Source organism: Mobula birostris, chromosome 12 (genome assembly GCF_030028105.1).
Source record: "Mobula birostris isolate sMobBir1 chromosome 12, sMobBir1.hap1, whole genome shotgun sequence".
NCBI lineage: Eukaryota > Metazoa > Chordata > Chondrichthyes > Myliobatiformes > Myliobatidae > Mobula > Mobula birostris.
The window spans coordinates 53,466,312-53,484,577 of record NC_092381.1 but is presented as its reverse complement, the minus strand read 5'-3'; the positions used below and the strand labels follow the sequence as shown (position 1 = coordinate 53,484,577).

At 40.7% G+C, this 18,266-nt stretch overlaps 1 protein-coding gene across 17 annotated transcripts in view; it reads left to right on the top strand.

The window, feature by feature from the left end:
* The window catches only part of fggy (FGGY carbohydrate kinase domain containing), a 346,341-nt gene that overhangs the window by 225,428 nt on the left and 102,647 nt on the right, over window positions 1-18,266 (top strand). For all 17 annotated transcript variants that reach the window (XR_011888007.1, XR_011888000.1, XR_011888001.1 and 14 more), the window contains exons 9-11: window positions 137-244; window positions 7,086-7,147; window positions 17,572-17,719. Coding sequence is in view for 8 of the 17 variants with exons in the window: in XM_072273806.1 (XP_072129907.1) it covers window positions 137-244; window positions 7,086-7,147; window positions 17,572-17,719 (318 nt within the window). In the remaining 9 variants the exon portion in view is untranslated. The remainder of the gene's footprint in view (window positions 1-136; window positions 245-7,085; window positions 7,148-17,571; window positions 17,720-18,266) is intronic.

Genomic DNA, 18,266 nt, shown 5'->3' with positions numbered 1-18,266 from the left:
ATCCTTAATTATATGTTTACACTTCCAAGCAATAACTTTCAGGACTAAAGTAGAAAGCATAATGTGGCATCGGCAACTGATACTCTATTAATGATATAATTTAGTTTAATGTTAACATTTTAATTTCTATCCTCAGATTAGTAAAAGCCCCATATTTGTACCTGGTGTTTGGGGTCCTTATTACTCTGCTATGGTACCTGATCTATGGCTAAGTGAAGGTGGACAAAGTGTGACAGGAAAACTGGTAAGAAAATTGCTGAAACTGTGGTGAAATCTTGGGAGAGGGATTTTTTGTGTATTTTGGGTACTTACTGAAATATCTATATACACTTAAGGTTGATCATGAGTATTTTTTACTACATAAAACAAAGCTATTTTGGATTAATAGTAAATGGTAGAAATTAATTATTTCAGCCTTCTGGACTTAACAATCATTTCTACAGATTAACAACATTGCTGCTGTCATCTGTCTATGTACCTTTAATTATTTTAACAAAAATCTCTTAACTAAACTGTCTTTCTGCATCATGTGTTTTCTATTTTTCTCTTGTGTAACATGTTAATTGTATTGCAATATTTAGCCACCTCTATGTATTCATAAGTGTTAGTTATGCCTGGAAATTAATTAATCACCCTTCAGTGGTGCCAAGTGTTCTTTAATACATAATACTCTGCCTCAACATTACTAATATTCTATGGTCATTTAATATCATCAAACAGCCATGAATGTCTAGATATTGAGGCCATATTTTGAATCAATTGTATGAAATCATTTGCCACACAGAGCGGTGTGTCAGGCCTGCACAGCCATGCACCTCCCGATCTCCACCAAGCTAACAGGAATTACTTGTCACTGATTTTCAACTCACCACCTGCAGCCTATTTAAACCCAGCTCTCATCCACGGTCCCTGTTCACACATCGAACCAGTCAGCCTCAGCAAGTTGCTTCTAGTCTTGTTGCCTTATTGTGTTCAGTATCTGTTCCCTCTTTTGTAGCCCCTCAGGCAAATTTTTATTAGAAGTTTTTGCTAACTGCTAAGTCATCTCCACTGCTCTGCTTTTGGGTCCAGCCTCCTATACATTTCCTGCCAGGGAATGAACTTTCAATTAACTCAGCAGAGTATACTTGCCTAAAGAAAGTTGTCTGTTCATGTGAGCATACAATACAGAAGCAACAGGATCTGTTCATCCGTTCACTACTCTCTTCCAACTCTGCATCTTGATACAGCAACCCTGCAACAGTCCATCTCCTCCCACTGAGCCCCAGATACTGGTGTCCAAATGGTTTAACAGATCCCCAACCCACAGCCGCAATTTCTTGTCCCAGTGTGTCTTACACTTTGAGTTCCAACCATCTCTGTATTTTACAGACCAAGCTAAAATTGTCTTTGTCATCTCTCTGTTCACTGGGCGAGCTCCGACCTAGGTCACCACTAACTGGTACAATAAGCCACCATTTGCAATAAGTATGAGGAATTCACTGCTGACATTCATCAGGTTTTTGACCATCTGGAAGTGGAAGAGGGGCAACGAATAAGATGAACCTGCGTCAAGGCTCATGCTCATTGCTGAATTACACCGAAGAAGTCAGGACCCTCGTGGCAAAGCGTAGCTGGAACCTGGAAGTGCTGATGGCCCAATACCATCATGTCCTCTCAGAGTAAACGTAAAAACATAGAAATCATACAGCACAATACAGGCCCTTCAGCCCACAAAGCCGTGCCGAACATGTCCCTACCTTAGAACTACCTAGGCTTTACCCATAGCCCTCTATTTTTCTAATCTCCATGTAGCCATCCAGGAGTCTTTTAAAAGACACTATTGTTTCCGCCTCCACCTCCACCACTGGCAGCCCATTCCACGCACTCACCTTTCTCTGTGTAAAAAACTTACCCCCTACATCTCCTCTGTATCATCTTCCAAGCACCTTAAAACTATGCCCTCTTGTGCTAGCCACTTCGGCCCTGGGGAAAAGCCTCTGACTATCCACATGATCAATGCCTCTCATTTGAAATATGAGCTGTCTGCCCTCATTACTCTGGCCCTCCGAGTTGACAAGTGTTTTACAGAAAGCCCCTCCAGATCATTGGCCAGAACCCCTGTTCCATTCCCCAAAACATTTCAAGCTGCAGGACCTTCATCATCAATGCTTTCAGAAGCCATGTAGTTAGGGAGAGCTCCCTTAGCCCCCAAAAACATGAGTGTCAGTGGAGAAACAAACAATATGTGCTTTTATTGTGGAGCTGCCAATCATCCACACAACAAATGCTAACTGTGTCCAGGAAATGGCACCACCAGGTAAAGACAAGGGGCCTGCTATTTATTTAGCTCTCCCTGGCCCCTTGTTTCAGCACCTTAACCCAAGTCATTCTTTCTGTCCGCCTCCACACCCCAACAGCTCTATGCACACAGGAGGCTCTAGTGGATTCCCGTACAGCAGGCAACTTACCAGCCTGGACTCTGTGTGTGCAGTTTGGACTCCCTCCCGAGCTCCACTCATGACCCTCACTTCACCTGGTCATCCAGTCGACTCCTGGGTTGGGGATCCACCTGCCTGCAACTTCAGTTGACCTCACCCTCTAAGTCCAAGGAGAGGGAGGAAAAATAGGACCTCACCAAACCCCCATAGGAATATCACGACTTAGCCATTGCTTTCAATATAATGGAGGACAGCACCTTGCCGTCTCACAGTACACATGACTGCGCAGTCGACCTCCTCTCAGGCACCACCACTCCCCAGGTTTGTCTGTTCACCCTCTCCGCTCCTGAGACCCAAGCCATGAATGACTACATTGCCGAAGCACTTCACTTAACTACCTAGTTTCAAGCCAGTACAGGGTTTTTCTTTGTCAGAAAGAAAGATGGTGACTCCGTGTCTGCATTGACTAACCTGGACTCAACAAAGTTACCCTCTCCACTTTATGGCTAGTACAAAGCACTCTGTAGGGCCCAGATCTTCAACAAAGTGGAGCTACGGAGTGTGTACAATCCGCCAGTGGGATGAGTGGAAGATGGCATTCATAACACCCACTGGCCACTATGAATACTTGGTGATGCCTTTTGAAATTTTCAACAGTCCAGGCATTTTACAAGTCTTCATTAACGAGATCCTTTGTGACATGCTACACTGGTTTGTGTTTTTCTAACTCAACAACTTCCTCATCTTCTTCAGGGACCCTCAAGACCATGTCTGTTCTGTCCATTCAGTCCTTCACCATTTCCTTGAAAAACAACTGTACTACAAATTAGAGAAATGCCAGATCCATACCATTGTCATTTCCTTCCTGGGTTACATCCTTTCACCCCAAAGCATAACTATAGACACAGAAGAAGTGCACCCGTTGCTAAATACCCCCAACCACACTCCGTCAAATAGCCATGGTGCATCTTGGGGTTCTCCAACTTCCACATATAGCTGCTCCTCTCGCATCCCTCACCAAGTCATCTACTTCACAGATAACCTGGTCTGCTGCTGTGGACCATGCTTTCAAAGAGCATGAGAGATGCTTCACCACCATTCCTGTTGTCCACCATCCAAGCCCTCCAGACCTTTTCTGGTAGAGGTGGATGCATTTTATGCAGGCACCAGTGCCATCCTCTCCTAGCGAGGACCAGACTGCAAGACATATCCTTGTGCCTTCTTCTCGCACAGGTTCAAATCGCGGGGCCCTCTTCTTCCATCAATTCAACTTCACCTTCTCCTACTGACCCAGCTCCAGGAATGCGAAGGCAGACCCCCTGTCACAATAGTTTCACCCAGAGGAAATGGAGGTCAACTCTCAGACCATCATTCCATCCTCACCCCAATCTTCTGGGACCTTGAAAACCAGATCTGCCTGACCCTACAGTACAAGCTTGTTCTGGCCAGCACACACCTGACAGCCACATGTATGTCCAGCAGCCCTCTACTCTGAGGCATTCCAGTGGATCCACTCTTCACCCCTCTCGTGACCCCCCCACCCAGCCATGACAAATTCTGGATTTTTTGTGACACTGGTTCTCTGGTCCACCATGATCGCAGATGTATGTCAGTTCATCACTGCCTGCCCAGTCCAGTTCCTCCATCCGAGTAGCCCTCTGGGCTCCTACTGCCCTTCCCTGTCTACTGTTGCCTCTGTCCCACATTGCCATGAACTTCATCATGGGTTTGCCATCTGCTGATGGGGCCATGCTGATCATGCTGTGGACTGGTTCTTCAAGGTGGCCCACCTCATTGTCCTTCCCAAGCCTCCTTCAGAAGCTGAGATGATGGACTTGGTTCTCCAACATATAGTTCACCTCCACAGATTTCCTCGGGACATTGTGTCAGACCAATGTCCACAATTTGTCTCCCACTTCTAGCGAGCCTTCTGCTCCCTCCTCCGCACCTCAGTGATATTGTCCTCTGGCCACCAACAGATTTTATCGTCTGGCAATTGCAGACCAAAGGTCAGTTAGAAAGAGCCAGTCAGCATGTGGAGACGTTTCTGTGATGCTTCATCACCTCTAACCCTTCACGTGGAAGAAGTACCTGCTCTGGACTGAGGTTTCCCACAATTTACACACCTGCTTTGCCACAGGTATGTTGCCCTTTGACGTGCGTTATAGCTACAAGCGGAGGAGCTGGTGGTGGAGGTCCCATCTGCCAGGGCCCTGACTTGCCAATAACAGAGTGCTTGGAAGTGGGTACAGAAGATCAACCTAGCTGTCAGCCACACCTACTGCTGCCAAGCTAACCACTATCTTCAAAGGATGGGCATAGGCAAATCCACTATCTCCTGAATTACTGACTATCTGACAGATAGACCCCAGTTTGTAGCTCTCAGTCTGAGATGGCGGTGAGTGGTACTGGAGCATCACAAGGGACTGTCCCGTCTCCTTTTCTGTTCACACTGTTTACCTCAGACTTTCAGTACAAATTTGAGTCTTGTTACTTGCAGAAGTTCTCTGATGACTCTGCAGTGGTTGGGTGTATCAGAGATGGGCAGGAGTAAGGACAAGTTTGTGGAGTGGTGTAGGAGGAATCACCTGCTCCTGAATGTGGCCAAACCAGGGAGATGGTGATTGATTTTAGGAGGAAGAGGATTGTGATGAATCCTGTATGCATTCTGGGAGAAGTTGTGGTGGTGGTGAAGTACAAATACTTGGGTGTTCACCTCGACAACAGACTTGATTGGAAAACCAACACCAATGCTGTTTACAAGAAGGGGATGAGCAGACACTATTTTCTAAGGAAGGTGAGATCTTTCAATGTGTGCAGCAGGATGTTGGAGATCTTTTACCAGTCTGTTGTAGTGAGTGCAGTCTTTTTTGCAGCTTTATGTTGGGCGAACAACATCAGTGCTGGTGAAGCAAAAAGACTAAATAAACTCATCAAAAAGCCTGGTTTCATCCTTGGCTACAATCTGGACTCTTGAGTTCATGGTGGAGAGGAGGTCACTAAACAAACTGTTATCTATCATGGACAATCAGGCACATCCTCTCCGTGACCTACTGAATAAGCAGCACAGCACCCTTTCCAACATACTCATTCAGCTCCGCTGTCACAAGGATCGTTACAGAAAATTTTTTCTACCAAATGCAATAATCATATACAACAGTTCATCTCTGTGTGACAGCAGAACACACATCATAATACTATAGTCTCTGTTTTATATTGTTTTGTACATTATTATTACATATTAGTGCACATTGTTAAATTATTAGTGTGTATATTATTATTCTGTGCTTTACTATTAGTTACTATTCTTTCGGGCTGCACACTGCTCAGTGTGTTTTTAGAGGTTGCTGCTGTAACAAAATAATTTCCCACTCAGGATCAATAAAGTACTCATTATTTTATTATTATTATTATTATTATCATCATCATCAACAACACCAAGCCAGACTACTCTGGCCTGGGGACTGTGTCTGACTGTAGTCCCAAGAACTGCACCTGTGCGCCCACTCTTACAAGCTCTCACCCAATCCGTTGATCCCTTCAAGATTACCCATCATAGCAATCCGGTCATTTACCATTTCTAGCTGTCACTGTCCCTAAGGATCACATCTACCTTCCATGCCTCAAGCCCATTGTTCTTGGGCTACTCAACCCAACTAAACCTATACCCCTGGAACTTTGGATGGTGGAAGCTGGTCCAGTATACACGGTTCACCGATTGATGGATTCACATCATTGAGGATGGTTTGTGAATATCTCCTTGACTGGGAAGGTTATGGCCCGGAGGAGAGTTCTTGGGTGCCATCCGGTTTCATCTTGAATCCATCGCTCCTTAAGGAGTTCCACTGGACCCATCCGGATCGCCCTGGGCCATTGGATGCCGGTCATAGGAGGGAGGGATGGTGTCGTGTCCTGTCAGGCCTGCACAGACAGGCGCTTCCCAGTCTCCACCTAGCTAACAGGAATCACCTGCCACTTGTTTCCAACATCACCTGCAGCCTATTTAATATGTGGGAAGATTTTCTGTCCTTCAACTACCTGAATCAAAAAAATAAGATTACAAGTATGACATGAGAATTTCAATGTAAATTGCTTGCTCAATCCATGGACAATGCCTTGAAACACAATGCTTTTTCTAATGGCAGAAAGAAGAGTTCAACCAATGGAGCACTGATTTTGCTGAACTAAATTACGTTACTTATGATTTCTGGAACAATATGAATCATTGTTGGCACCAATAAAACAAAAAAAATTTGAAGATTGGCTCATATACATGGGTAAATCCCTCAACTTTCACACATAGTAATAGACAATCCACTTCACCACAATCACCATTATTGTATATTATAAATGTGCTGTTTTCATTTTCAAACTTAATATGGTTACTTATTCAAAAGTGTTAAAAGATTCTAAATTTCAAAAATTCAACCAGAAAACTATTTAGTTTTGTGCTGTACATGAAAAAATTGTTTATAACAAACTACAAGACACTTCCAAAAAGCACACAAAAGAATTCTCCATTCATCAGCCAGTCTCTATTTCCAGTAGTACCCAATACGGAATCTATAATGAGGAAGATGGAAAGTGCATATAATTATTTAAACTTTACAGACCTTATATATTCTGAAAATTAACAACTTTCTATTATGTGCATTTTTGTCTTAGATAGAACACGTTGTTAAAAGTCATGCTGCATTGCCAGAGCTGGAGTCCAAAGCCAAGGCCAGGTCTGTCTCACTCTTAAAGCCCGGTTAAAAAGATTAATGAATGCTCCTCTGAATGAATGAAAGTTTTTCTACTGTGCAGGAAAGTGTACTTCATTGCAAAATACAGCATATAACTTTGCTTTAAAGTTGTATTTTCTTTGTGTAGTTATATTTTGAACCATTTTTTAAGACGTGAGTTTCACTGGCAAGGCCATTGTTTCGTGCAAACCATAATCACAAAAATTTGAATTTCATATCGAAATGTTTTGGTGAAGTTAGAATAAAATGTTGTTTTGATCTAAAATGGTATACGAACTTAGCCACAGCACGTTTGTATAGCATTCAAGCAAATGTCCAAAGAAAAGTCATATGAACATGTTAAGCATTAGTTCACTAACATTTCCAAAAAGAATAAATGACCTTATGTATGTCTTCATATATTAAGAATGGCATGTGAAGCATACCAGAAGACCAATTTTCTGAATATATACCCCTAACATAGCTGTCTCCATGGAACAAAAGCAAATCAGGAAATAATAGGCCTATTAGTAACTTTCTTTGAGACATTAATTTTCCAAATTGCAGCCCCATAACCGACTCCTAAGTGTCCAATGTAATATGAATGGAATGAGATCATGTTTTGTGTAGTTGTCATATAAATATGTTCAAATCTTCTTCTATAAGTCATCCAACATGTTCTGTGTATTTAATAATTTCTTGTTTATAAACTTTAAACTTTTTTCTCTCACTGTTCACATCCAGTTCTATTTAAACATTAGGACAGTTGAAGTTGGCCTTTTTTTAAATTCTTCTTTTGATGAAGGCCCAACCAGTTCCTGTCCACTTCTATCATCCTTTGGCTGAACTTAAATTAAGCAATTTCCCATTTGACTTCATTCACTTTCACTAAGTAAGCAAGATAAACTTTATTAGTCCTACCCACGTCAGTCTTTTCATATGGATCATACTGTATATTGTTGTAGTTCAACTCAAGTGGTCTCTCTCAACTACTTTTCCAATATGTTGATTGCTATATTGATACTGCTTCATGCTTTTTGAAATATTCATGAATTTTAATAAATTTCACTTCCTTCCTTGACTTCATTTCAATCCAAATGCGCTTACCTTTGGAATCTATTATCAAGAATGAGGTTTTGAGGTACCTGGAGACTAATGATAAAATAAGTCAAAGTCAGCACGGTTTATGTAAAGTGAAATCTTGCCTGACAAATCTTAGAGTTCTTCGAGGAAGCAACAAGTAGGGTGGATAAAGGAGAGTCAGTGGATGCCATTTACTTGGATTTTCAGAAGGCGTTTGACAAGGTGCCACACGAGGCTGCTTAACAAGATAAAATCCTATGGCGTTACAGAAAAGATACCGGCATGAATAGTAGAATGGCTGACAGGAGGCAGCAAATGGGATTAAAAGGGGCCTTTTATGGTTGGCTGCCAGTGACTAGTGGCATTCCTCAGAGTCAGTATTGGAACTGCTACTTTTTATTTTGTTTGTCATTGATTTAGATAATGGAATTGATGTCTTTGTGACAAAGTTTGCAGATGATACGAAGATGGGTGGAGGGATGGGTAGTGCTGAGAAAGTAATGCGATTGCAGCAGGACTTAGACAAATTGGAAGAATGGGCAGAAAAGTGGCAGATGGAATGCAGTGTTGGGAAATGTATGATAATGCATTTTGGTAAAAGGAACAATAGTGCAGATTATTATCTGAATGGGAGGAGGTTCAAACATCAGAGGTGCAAAGGGACTTAGAAGTCCTCATGCAAGACTCCCAGAAGGTTAATTTACAGGTTGAGTCTACTGGAAAGAAGGCAAATGCAATGCTGGCATTTATTTCAAAGGGAATAGAATATAAAAGCAAGGAGGTAATATTGAGCCTTTATAAGACACTAGTCAGGCTGCACTTGGAGTATTGTCAACTGTTTTGGGCCCCATATCTCAGAAAGGATGTGTTTTCATTGGAGAGATTCCAGAGGAGGTTCATAAGGATGATTCCAGAAATGAAGGGGTTAACATATAAGGAGCGTTTTGTAGCTTTGGGTCTATACTCACTGGAACTTAGAAGAATGCAGGGGGGATCTCATTGAAACCTACTGAAAGGACTAAATAGGGTGAATGTGAAGAGGATGTTTCCTATGGTGGAGGTATCCAGGACTAGAGGGCACAGCCTCAAAATTGAGGAGTGACCTTTTAGAACAGAGATAAGGAGGAATTTTTTTAGCTAGTGAGTAGTGAACCTGTGGAATGCTCTGCCACAGACTGTGGCAGACGCCAAGTCCATAAGTATATTTAAGGCAGAAGTTGGTCATTTCCTGATCAGTCAGAGCATCAGAGGATATGGCGAGAAGGCATGTGTATGGGGTTGAGTGGGATCCTGGATCAGCCATGATGGAATGGCAGAACTGAATGGCCTAATTCTGCTCCTATGTCTTATGGTTTTATTGTCTTATGGTCTTACCCTCAGTGGTGAAACAGTGAATCGTAGTTCTGCACTGTTTAGCCAGGGAAAGTATTGTCCTCATATCTTTCCTGCAGAGTTGTCTAAGAACTTTGTGAATTTCAATGAGGTTAATTTCCTAAACTCTGGATAATAAAGGCCTAGCCAATTTAATGTCTCCTAATATGACAGAACCATAGTTCCAAGAACCAGTCTTGGGAATTTTTCGGTGAGGGCAACAATATTTCACGTAATACTCCATCTGTGGTTTCTTCAAGGCCCTATAGCCACACCTTTATTCTTATACTCAGATCCTCTTACAATAGAGGTTAACAATTTGCTATTCCCTATTGTATCTGCATATTAGCTTTTTAATTTAAGTACAAAGGCACTCGTGCTCCTTAAATTTTAATACTTCCCATTCTCTCAGCATTTAAAACATATTCAGCACTTCTGTTTGTTCTAATTAAGTGGATAAACTCACCTATTTCCATATTTGCTTGATTGTTTCTCGTTTGGTTATCTTGTTCTAATTCCTTTAAGTCTCTAGAGTTCATAGAGAATGGTGCTTAGAGGGGCATCCATAGAAGTTTGTCAAAGTTGTTGTTCACATGCTGAATCTACACAAACTGCTAAGAAAGTAAAAGCACAGTAGTGCCTTCTTTATGATCACACATGTCCTAGTTCCAGGAAAGATCCTCTGATATGTTAACACCAAGAAATTTATAGCTACTAAATACATCCATTTATTTAATGATGAGTAGGTCATGGACCTCTGTCTTCTTCCTTCTGTAGTGGTATTGTTGTGGCAGCGCTCAGCCAGATATTCAATCTTCTTCCTATATGCTGATTTGTTACCACCTCTGCTTTGGCTAACGTGTGCTCCAATGCTTTTATTTGAGATTTTCAATACCATCCCAATTGCTTTTTCTCCACTCTGAGCAGTTAAAGACCAGGGATTTCCACGTATCAGCGCAGATGGTGTCAGTACCAGGGTGCTCAAAGCCTGTGCCCCTCAGCTATGAGGAGTACTTCGCCATGTATTCAACATGAGCCTGAGGCTCCGGAGGGTTCCTGTACTGTGGAAGACGTCCTGCCTCGTCCCTGTGCCGAAGACGCTGCGCCCCAGCGACCTCAATGACTACAGACCGGTGGCATTGACCTCCCACATCATGAAGACCCTGGAGAGACTTGTTCTGGAGCTGTTCCGGCCTATGGTCAGGCCACACTTAGATCCCCTCCAATTCGCCTACCAGCCCCGACTAGGAGTTGAGGATGCCATCGTCTACCTGCTGAACCGTGTCTACGCCCACCTGGACAAGCCAGCGAGCACTGTGAGGGTCATGTTTTTTGACTTCACCAGTGCGTTCAACACCATCTGCCCTGCTCTGCTGGGGGAGAAGCTGACAGTGATGCAGGTGGATGCTCCCCTGGTGTCATGGATTCTTGATTACCTGACTGGCAGGCCACAGTACGTGTGCTTGCAACACTGTGTGTCCGACAGAGTGATCAGCAGCACTGGGGCTCCACAGGGGACTGTCTTGTCTCCCTTTCTCTTCACCATTTACACCTTGGACTTCAACTACTGCACAGAGTCTGTCATCTTCAGAAGTTTTCGGATGACTCTGCCATAGTTGGATGCATCAGCAAGGGAGATGAGATTGAGTACAGGGCTACGGTAGGAAACTTTGTCACATGGTGTGAGCAGAATTATCTGCAGCTTAATGTGAAAAAGACTAAGGAGCTGGTGGTAGACCTGAGGAGAGCTAAGGTACTGGTGACCCCTGTTTTCATCCAGGGGGTCAGTGTGGACATGGTGGAGGATTACAAATACCTGGAGATACGTATTGACAATAAACTGGACTGGTCAAAGAACACTGAGGCTGTCTACAGGAAGGGTCAGAGCCGTCTCTATTTCCTGAGGAGACTGAGGTCCTTTAACATCTGCCGGACGATGCTGAGGATGTTCTACGAGTCTGTGGTGGCCAGTGCTATCATGTTTGCTGTTGTGTGCTGGGGCAGCAGGCTGAGGGTGGCAGACACCAACAGAATCAACAAACTTTTTCGAAAGGCCAGTGATGTTGTGGGGATGGAACTGGACTCTCTCACGGCGGTGTCTGAAAAGAGAATGCTGTCTACGTTGCATGCCATCTTGGTCAATGTCTCCCATCCACTACATAATGTACTGGGTGGGCACAGGAGTACATTCAGCCAGAGACTCATTCCTCCAAGATGCAGCACAGAGTGTCATAGGAAGTCATTCCTGCCTGTGGCCATCAAACTTTACAACTCCTCCCTTGGAGGGTCAGACACCCTGTGCCGATAGGCTGGTCCTGGACTTATTTCATAATTTACTGGCATAATTTACATATTACTATTTAACTATTTATGGTTCTATTAGTATTTATTATTTATGGTGCAACTGTAACAAAAAACAATTTCCCCCTGGGATCGATAAAGTATGACTATGACTATGAATCTCTGTTTCAGTGCAGTTGATCTGCACAGAGCTGCTGACACACTGCAACATGATGTGCCCTGCAGTCCTAGCAGCGTTAGCTGCTCTCTCACCTCCTGCTCTCTGGCAGATCACAACAAAATGTACTCAGCTCTCTTACTATAGAGAGAGATAAAAGACAGCAAATAGCATGGTGTTACATAAACTTTGAGCTCCTCCTTGGAAGGAACCTGAGGCATGTAATCTCATCACTGTACTTTTTGCAACTCTGTGGTTATAACTGTGTCTGCACAAGCAGCAGAGTTTGTTCAGAACATCATTAGTAAAACTTGGACATGAAAGAGAACTACTCCCCAATTCCTCAAGTAGATATGGCATTTTCCCCTCCTCCTCCTGCCTGTTTCAAAAACTTATCCTACCCTGAGTGCCCTCTGTCTATGCAAGGAATGTTTAGAAGTAAATAATTTTTGAAGAAACTCCATCAATACCTGCCACACCCCTCCCTGGAGCCTGTAACAACTCAGTCAACTATTGAAAGCTCCAGGCATATTGAATTATAGTAATAAGCTGGAGTTGTAAATCATAATTAGCTGGCAATTAATGAACAGTCTCTTCAGAACACACTGTTGCTGCTGGTGAGTGGGACTTTGATGTTAGTTTAGGTGGAGTTTATTGGGAGGCTGGGGAGGTGAGCATGGCAATTGTCTTGAAGTGTCTTGTGAGTGAAAAATGTATTCACCCATCCATGGAAAGGCATTAATGAGAACTTTAAGCATCAAAAATTGTACAGCCTGTGCTGCATGTGACCTATATACAATTTCATGTCCTATATCTGGAAAACTTCAATGTGAATACACTAATATCTACACTAATGTTGTGTCCCATGTGGTTTGCACCACAAAGGCAAGAACATGCCACAGATTCCATTTGAAGTTCTCAGGAATCTAACAATGCCCAACTATCTGGCACTGAGGATTCTAATTTCTTATTGGCTTGCATATTCCCATCTCAAGCCATTTTCACGTTCTGGAAAAAAGAGACCGATCTGAAATATTGGCTCCTTTTCCCCTCTCTGCAGGTGAATAAGCACATGGACAGGAGGGGTATGAAGGACTATGGTTTAGGTGCAGGTCGATGGAACTAGACAGAACAGTAGTTCAAGCAACGCACAGAAAATGCTGAAGGAACTCAGCAGACAGGCAGCATCAATGGAGTCCTATCGACTATACTCTTTTCCGTAGGTGCTGCCTGGCCCGCTGAGTTCCTCCAGCATTTTGTGTGTGTTGCTTGGATTTCCAGCATCTGCAGATTTTCTCTTGTTTGAGAGTAATAGTTAAGCACGGACTAGGTAGGTTGAAGTGCCTATTTCTGTGCTATAGTGCTTTATGACTCACAGATAAAAATCCATTTAAAATATGTAGTTTAATATATCAATATATTATTATACTTAAATGGTATGTAATATTTTACAGCATGGCTTTACCTCAGAAGAAATAGGAGGTGCACTTTGGTCCTGTACTTTACTATATATGCAAACAAGTGTGATAGTAACGACACAGAGAAGGACTCAGGACTCACACCATCAGGTTACAGACAGTTATTACCCCTCAATCGTAAGGCTTTTGAACCAGAGGGGATGACTTCACTCAACTTCTCTTGCCCCATCACTAAAATGATCCCACAAGAACTCTTCATCTCATGTTCTTGATATTTATTACTTATTGTTATTTCTTTCTTTTTGTATTTACACATTTTGTTGTCTTTTACACACTGGTTGAATGTCCAGATGGTGTGGTCTTTCACTGACTCTATTATGGTTATTATTTTATAATGGATTTATTGAGAATGCCCACAAGAAAATGAATCTCAGGGTTGTATATGGTGACATATATGTACTTTGATAATAAGTTTACTTTGAACTTTTCTGATTGTTCAAAGTATCTGCTAAAGTATTTATGCTGGAGGTAAATTCAACCAAACATGAAAACCTTATTCATGAATAAGTTATGAAGTCTTTTAGTCTTTATTAATCAAGTCAGTATTCATTCCTAAATTTACAGTACCTCTCAATACTTGCCTAGACCTGTGAACGTTACATTTCCAACATTCCAACCGCTGTTCTTGTGTGTGAATTCAACTTCTTTGGAGAAAGGCAGTGAAAGCTGTTTGTTTATTTTCCAAAGGAACACCTCATACCATTGTCCATTTCATGGGAGTGAGTTAATATGGAAGACCTTGATAGCTTTAATTTCCAAATGCATCTACATAAAAGATTATTTTTGGCCACTTTGTTTACTTTCATTCTTGATCTACTCCTATATATCTCATAATCAGCTTAAATGTTACGTCTTACAATTAAGATATAGAAAACAGACACAAAGAAATGCTTACTTAATTTCCTGAGTGTGGATCTATAGCAGCAAAATTATCAGGATTATCAAAGGTACTTTTCATATATGCTATTGAAAACCTGAACTGCATCATTCACTTCTGGGAGTGTATATCTTGCACAATCTCTCATGGCCTAAGAAAACATCCTACCCAGTCTAGAAAGCTCACTGATGTCCCTACTTTCTGAGGAGGCTGAAGGAAGCTGGACTATGTATGTCAATATTCATGATATTCTACAGATGAGTAGTTGAGAACATTCTAATATGCTGCATCCCTATGAGGTACAGAAACTGCTATGCAGCATATAGGAGGGCTTTACAGTAGGCAGTCAAAGTTGCCCAGTGCATCATTGGCACTAGCCTACCCACCATAAAGGACATATATACAGAAAAATGCTGGAAAAATGCCAGAAACATCATGAAGGATCCCACCCACTTTCATTATGGAAGGCCTGTACTCCCATCAAGGAAGAGGCTGCACAGCATTCACACCAGGACTACAAGACTCAAAAACAATTACTTCCTCTAAGCTGTCAGGCTGATCAACAATTCCACATATACACCAATCCACCACCACTACATTATCATAGTCACTTGATGTACAGATACTCCTGAACCTAGCATCACTTTATGTACATACAGTCTATGTATATAAGATAACCTTATGTATTTCTATTTATTGTGTTCTTTATTGTGTTTTTGTGCAGCATCAGATCCAGAATAACAATCAATTCACTCTCCTTTACATTTGTGTACTGAAAAATGACAATGAACTATTTTGAATCTTGAACCTTGATAGCACAATTCAAACTCATGACCCAGAATTTCCTGAAAACTTTGGCATACCACCACAAGTTTATAGTACAATAATAATTCCTGCACAGAAGATGAAGAAAATTATTAAATAAGTGAATTTTGCCAACATTTGTCATGTCTGAGTTTCCCAAATCCTCTGTATTGATGAAGTAAACCTATTATTAATTTCATTTGTGACTGATAACTACAATTATGTCATCATAATTAAAATAATTATAAGATAAATTATTTATGCTGTTACATTTTTGTTAAAATGTTGTGTATAAATGTTGATTTGGTGACTTCAAATTTAATTTTCATACAAAAAGAAGAATTAATTGAAGAATGTGCTATGAAGTAGCATAATTTCCTTGACTTCAAATGACGTTTACATTTCAGAAAATGGCAGGAAATTTAGCTTTTGTGCTTTTTGCAAAATTGGCGTGGAGACTGCTGTAAACTTTGATATGATTTCTCAGTTATTTTAGGTCTTTTGATTGAATAAACATGCATATCCTTGGAAGTCATAAACCGATTAACAGCACGCAATTAAAAATGTCTTTCTGCAGTAATGTGAGCAAAGGTATATAGTGAAAATTGGACTGATATGAGACTTATCTACAACTCTGGGATCCCTATAATAATATAAATTGAATTATTTGAATTCTCTGTGCACCAAGATTTAGTACCCTTGAAAATGCAATTAACTCCTCTACACAACAAATTTAACGCATTTGTTAACCAACATCTTAAAGTGTATTAGCCTGCAATAGCCTCCACAGTTACAAAACTTCTTAATATAATATTCACAATTATTGTAGTTGACTATAAGGTGGATATTTTTATCCATTTTATGGAAATATTTTTTCTCAATTTATACCACATTCCACAAGATGAACAGTTGAATTTTTGTGTCAAGCAGGTCAGTAGACAGAACAACTGGTGAAGTAAAATATAAATTGGGTTACCAGTCTTTTTATCTCTGTTTTGTTTCCTCCTGTCAGAATAAAATTCTCTTTTAATCAATCCAGGTTACAATGTGCCTGTACCATGGTTATTAGTGCTGGGTGTAGGATGTTTGTTGGGTTGTTTGAAAAAATGGAACATTTATCAACAAACTAACTTCTCAATTCATTGAGAGGGTAATAAATATGAATAATCATTTCTAGAATAACTCCTTAAATGCAGCAAGAAATTTTTGTCTGAAGCAGATATCATCTCAAAGACTGCAACTTTGAATATATTTAAACACTTTAAAATAAACAGTAGGGAAGACACTTCACAGAGTACATCCAGTGGATTCTGATTAATTGAGCCGTCAGATAAATGGGGAAGCCACTTATTTAGGACAATTCTTGGAGAACAAACACAAATTAAGAAAATATCTGGAATATCTGGATTCCCTTTGCTTATTTGGGGCACCATGCCACTTAATTGGGACAGGCACTGTTGCCGAGCCATCAGTTGCGTGCACATGCGTGGCCGTTAGACACTACACAATGCTTAGAATGAGTGAACAGATTTTAAATAATGCCAGCTGCATGTGTTTCTGTTCAAAAAGCAATGATTTTTTTGTCACTGACGGGTGGCAAGAAAAAGCAGTAAGACAATTAAGAACTGATTTGCTCACTTGTGGTTTCAAGCATCCAGGCTTGGAGATGCCAGAAATGTGCAGGAGTGAAAATGAAACAATTTCACTACCTAAACATGTTAGGACTATGAAGAGTTTAAAGGTGTCAAGACTCATCTTGAATGTTACAATGAAAATGAAGATTTGGAGGATCTGATCACAAAAGCATTGTATGAAGGCAGTCCATTATCTAAACTAGGTCTGTGCTGATTTGTACAATCAATCAAAAGGACATGGCAGCATACACTGAATAAATTCCATCATCGATAACTATTAAGAACTAATATGCAATATTTTAGTACTGTAGTACTTCTGGTAGTGTTCTAATTTGTTCTGTATTTCATTTAAATACATTTTTTTATTATGTTAATCAATAGTTTGGCTTTCTTATACCTTCTCAACTATTTGCATGAAACATTGGCTATTTGAGTCAATATGTACTGGTCTCAATGTATCAATTAATGGGAACCCACTGTATTTCGTTCTTGTGCATACTTGCATTTGCATACATGCCTTAAATGTGCCTCACTGACTTTAGAGTGTAAACATGGGCTCTTAGTTTTTTTTCAATGTCAAATATAATCTCACTGTTAAAAAATCTCATATAATTTTATTCCCAAAATTACAGCAGTGAAATGACCAGTTTTATTCTTGGCTTATAACTGAGCAATGTTATAGTTATAAATGGTTGATTTCAGAATGTTTTCTTTTCTTTTAGTGGGAAGAATGTCTATATGTACTTAAACTGTCACCTGGAGTCCATTAAAAAGTGCTCTGCTGTGGGCATGCTAACAGAAGATTTACATGTTTGGCCTGATTTCCATGGTAACAGATCTCCCTTAGCAGATCCTACCCTAAAGGGCATGGTAGGTACATTTCAGTGTTACAAAGAAGCCTTTTATAACTTTGGTTTGAAACAATGACAAAGTTTTCTGAAATATTGTATAAAATGTGTTTCTAACTGCCAATTTGATTGATTTTTGTTGATGTCATTTCTTTTTGTCAATGTGTCCTGACATATTTTACTTCATTAGCTGCCTTTTCCGATTTATTAAGCTTAAGGTTGCTGTCTGTTTCATTATTGTTTTCTGCTAATCCAGAATATCTGAGTTTTTTTTAACTTTCAATGTAGTTTTTTTTCTGAACAGCAAAGTGGGAGAGTAATAGTTGCCTTTTTCCTTACAGCATTGAAAATGTAAGTTTTCAGAGAACAATGGGCATGGCAGGAAAGTGATTAGATTTTTTGATATTTGTCTTATTTATTTAATATTGCTGCCAAAGGCCCTCTCATGTTTATTGAGAAAGGCAAGGATGCACATGCTTGAACCATCTGTTGAATCATAGCCTCCTAACAAATAGCTCGATTCTGGTAGCACAGGATTACTAAAACATAAGAACTTAAGAAATAGCAGT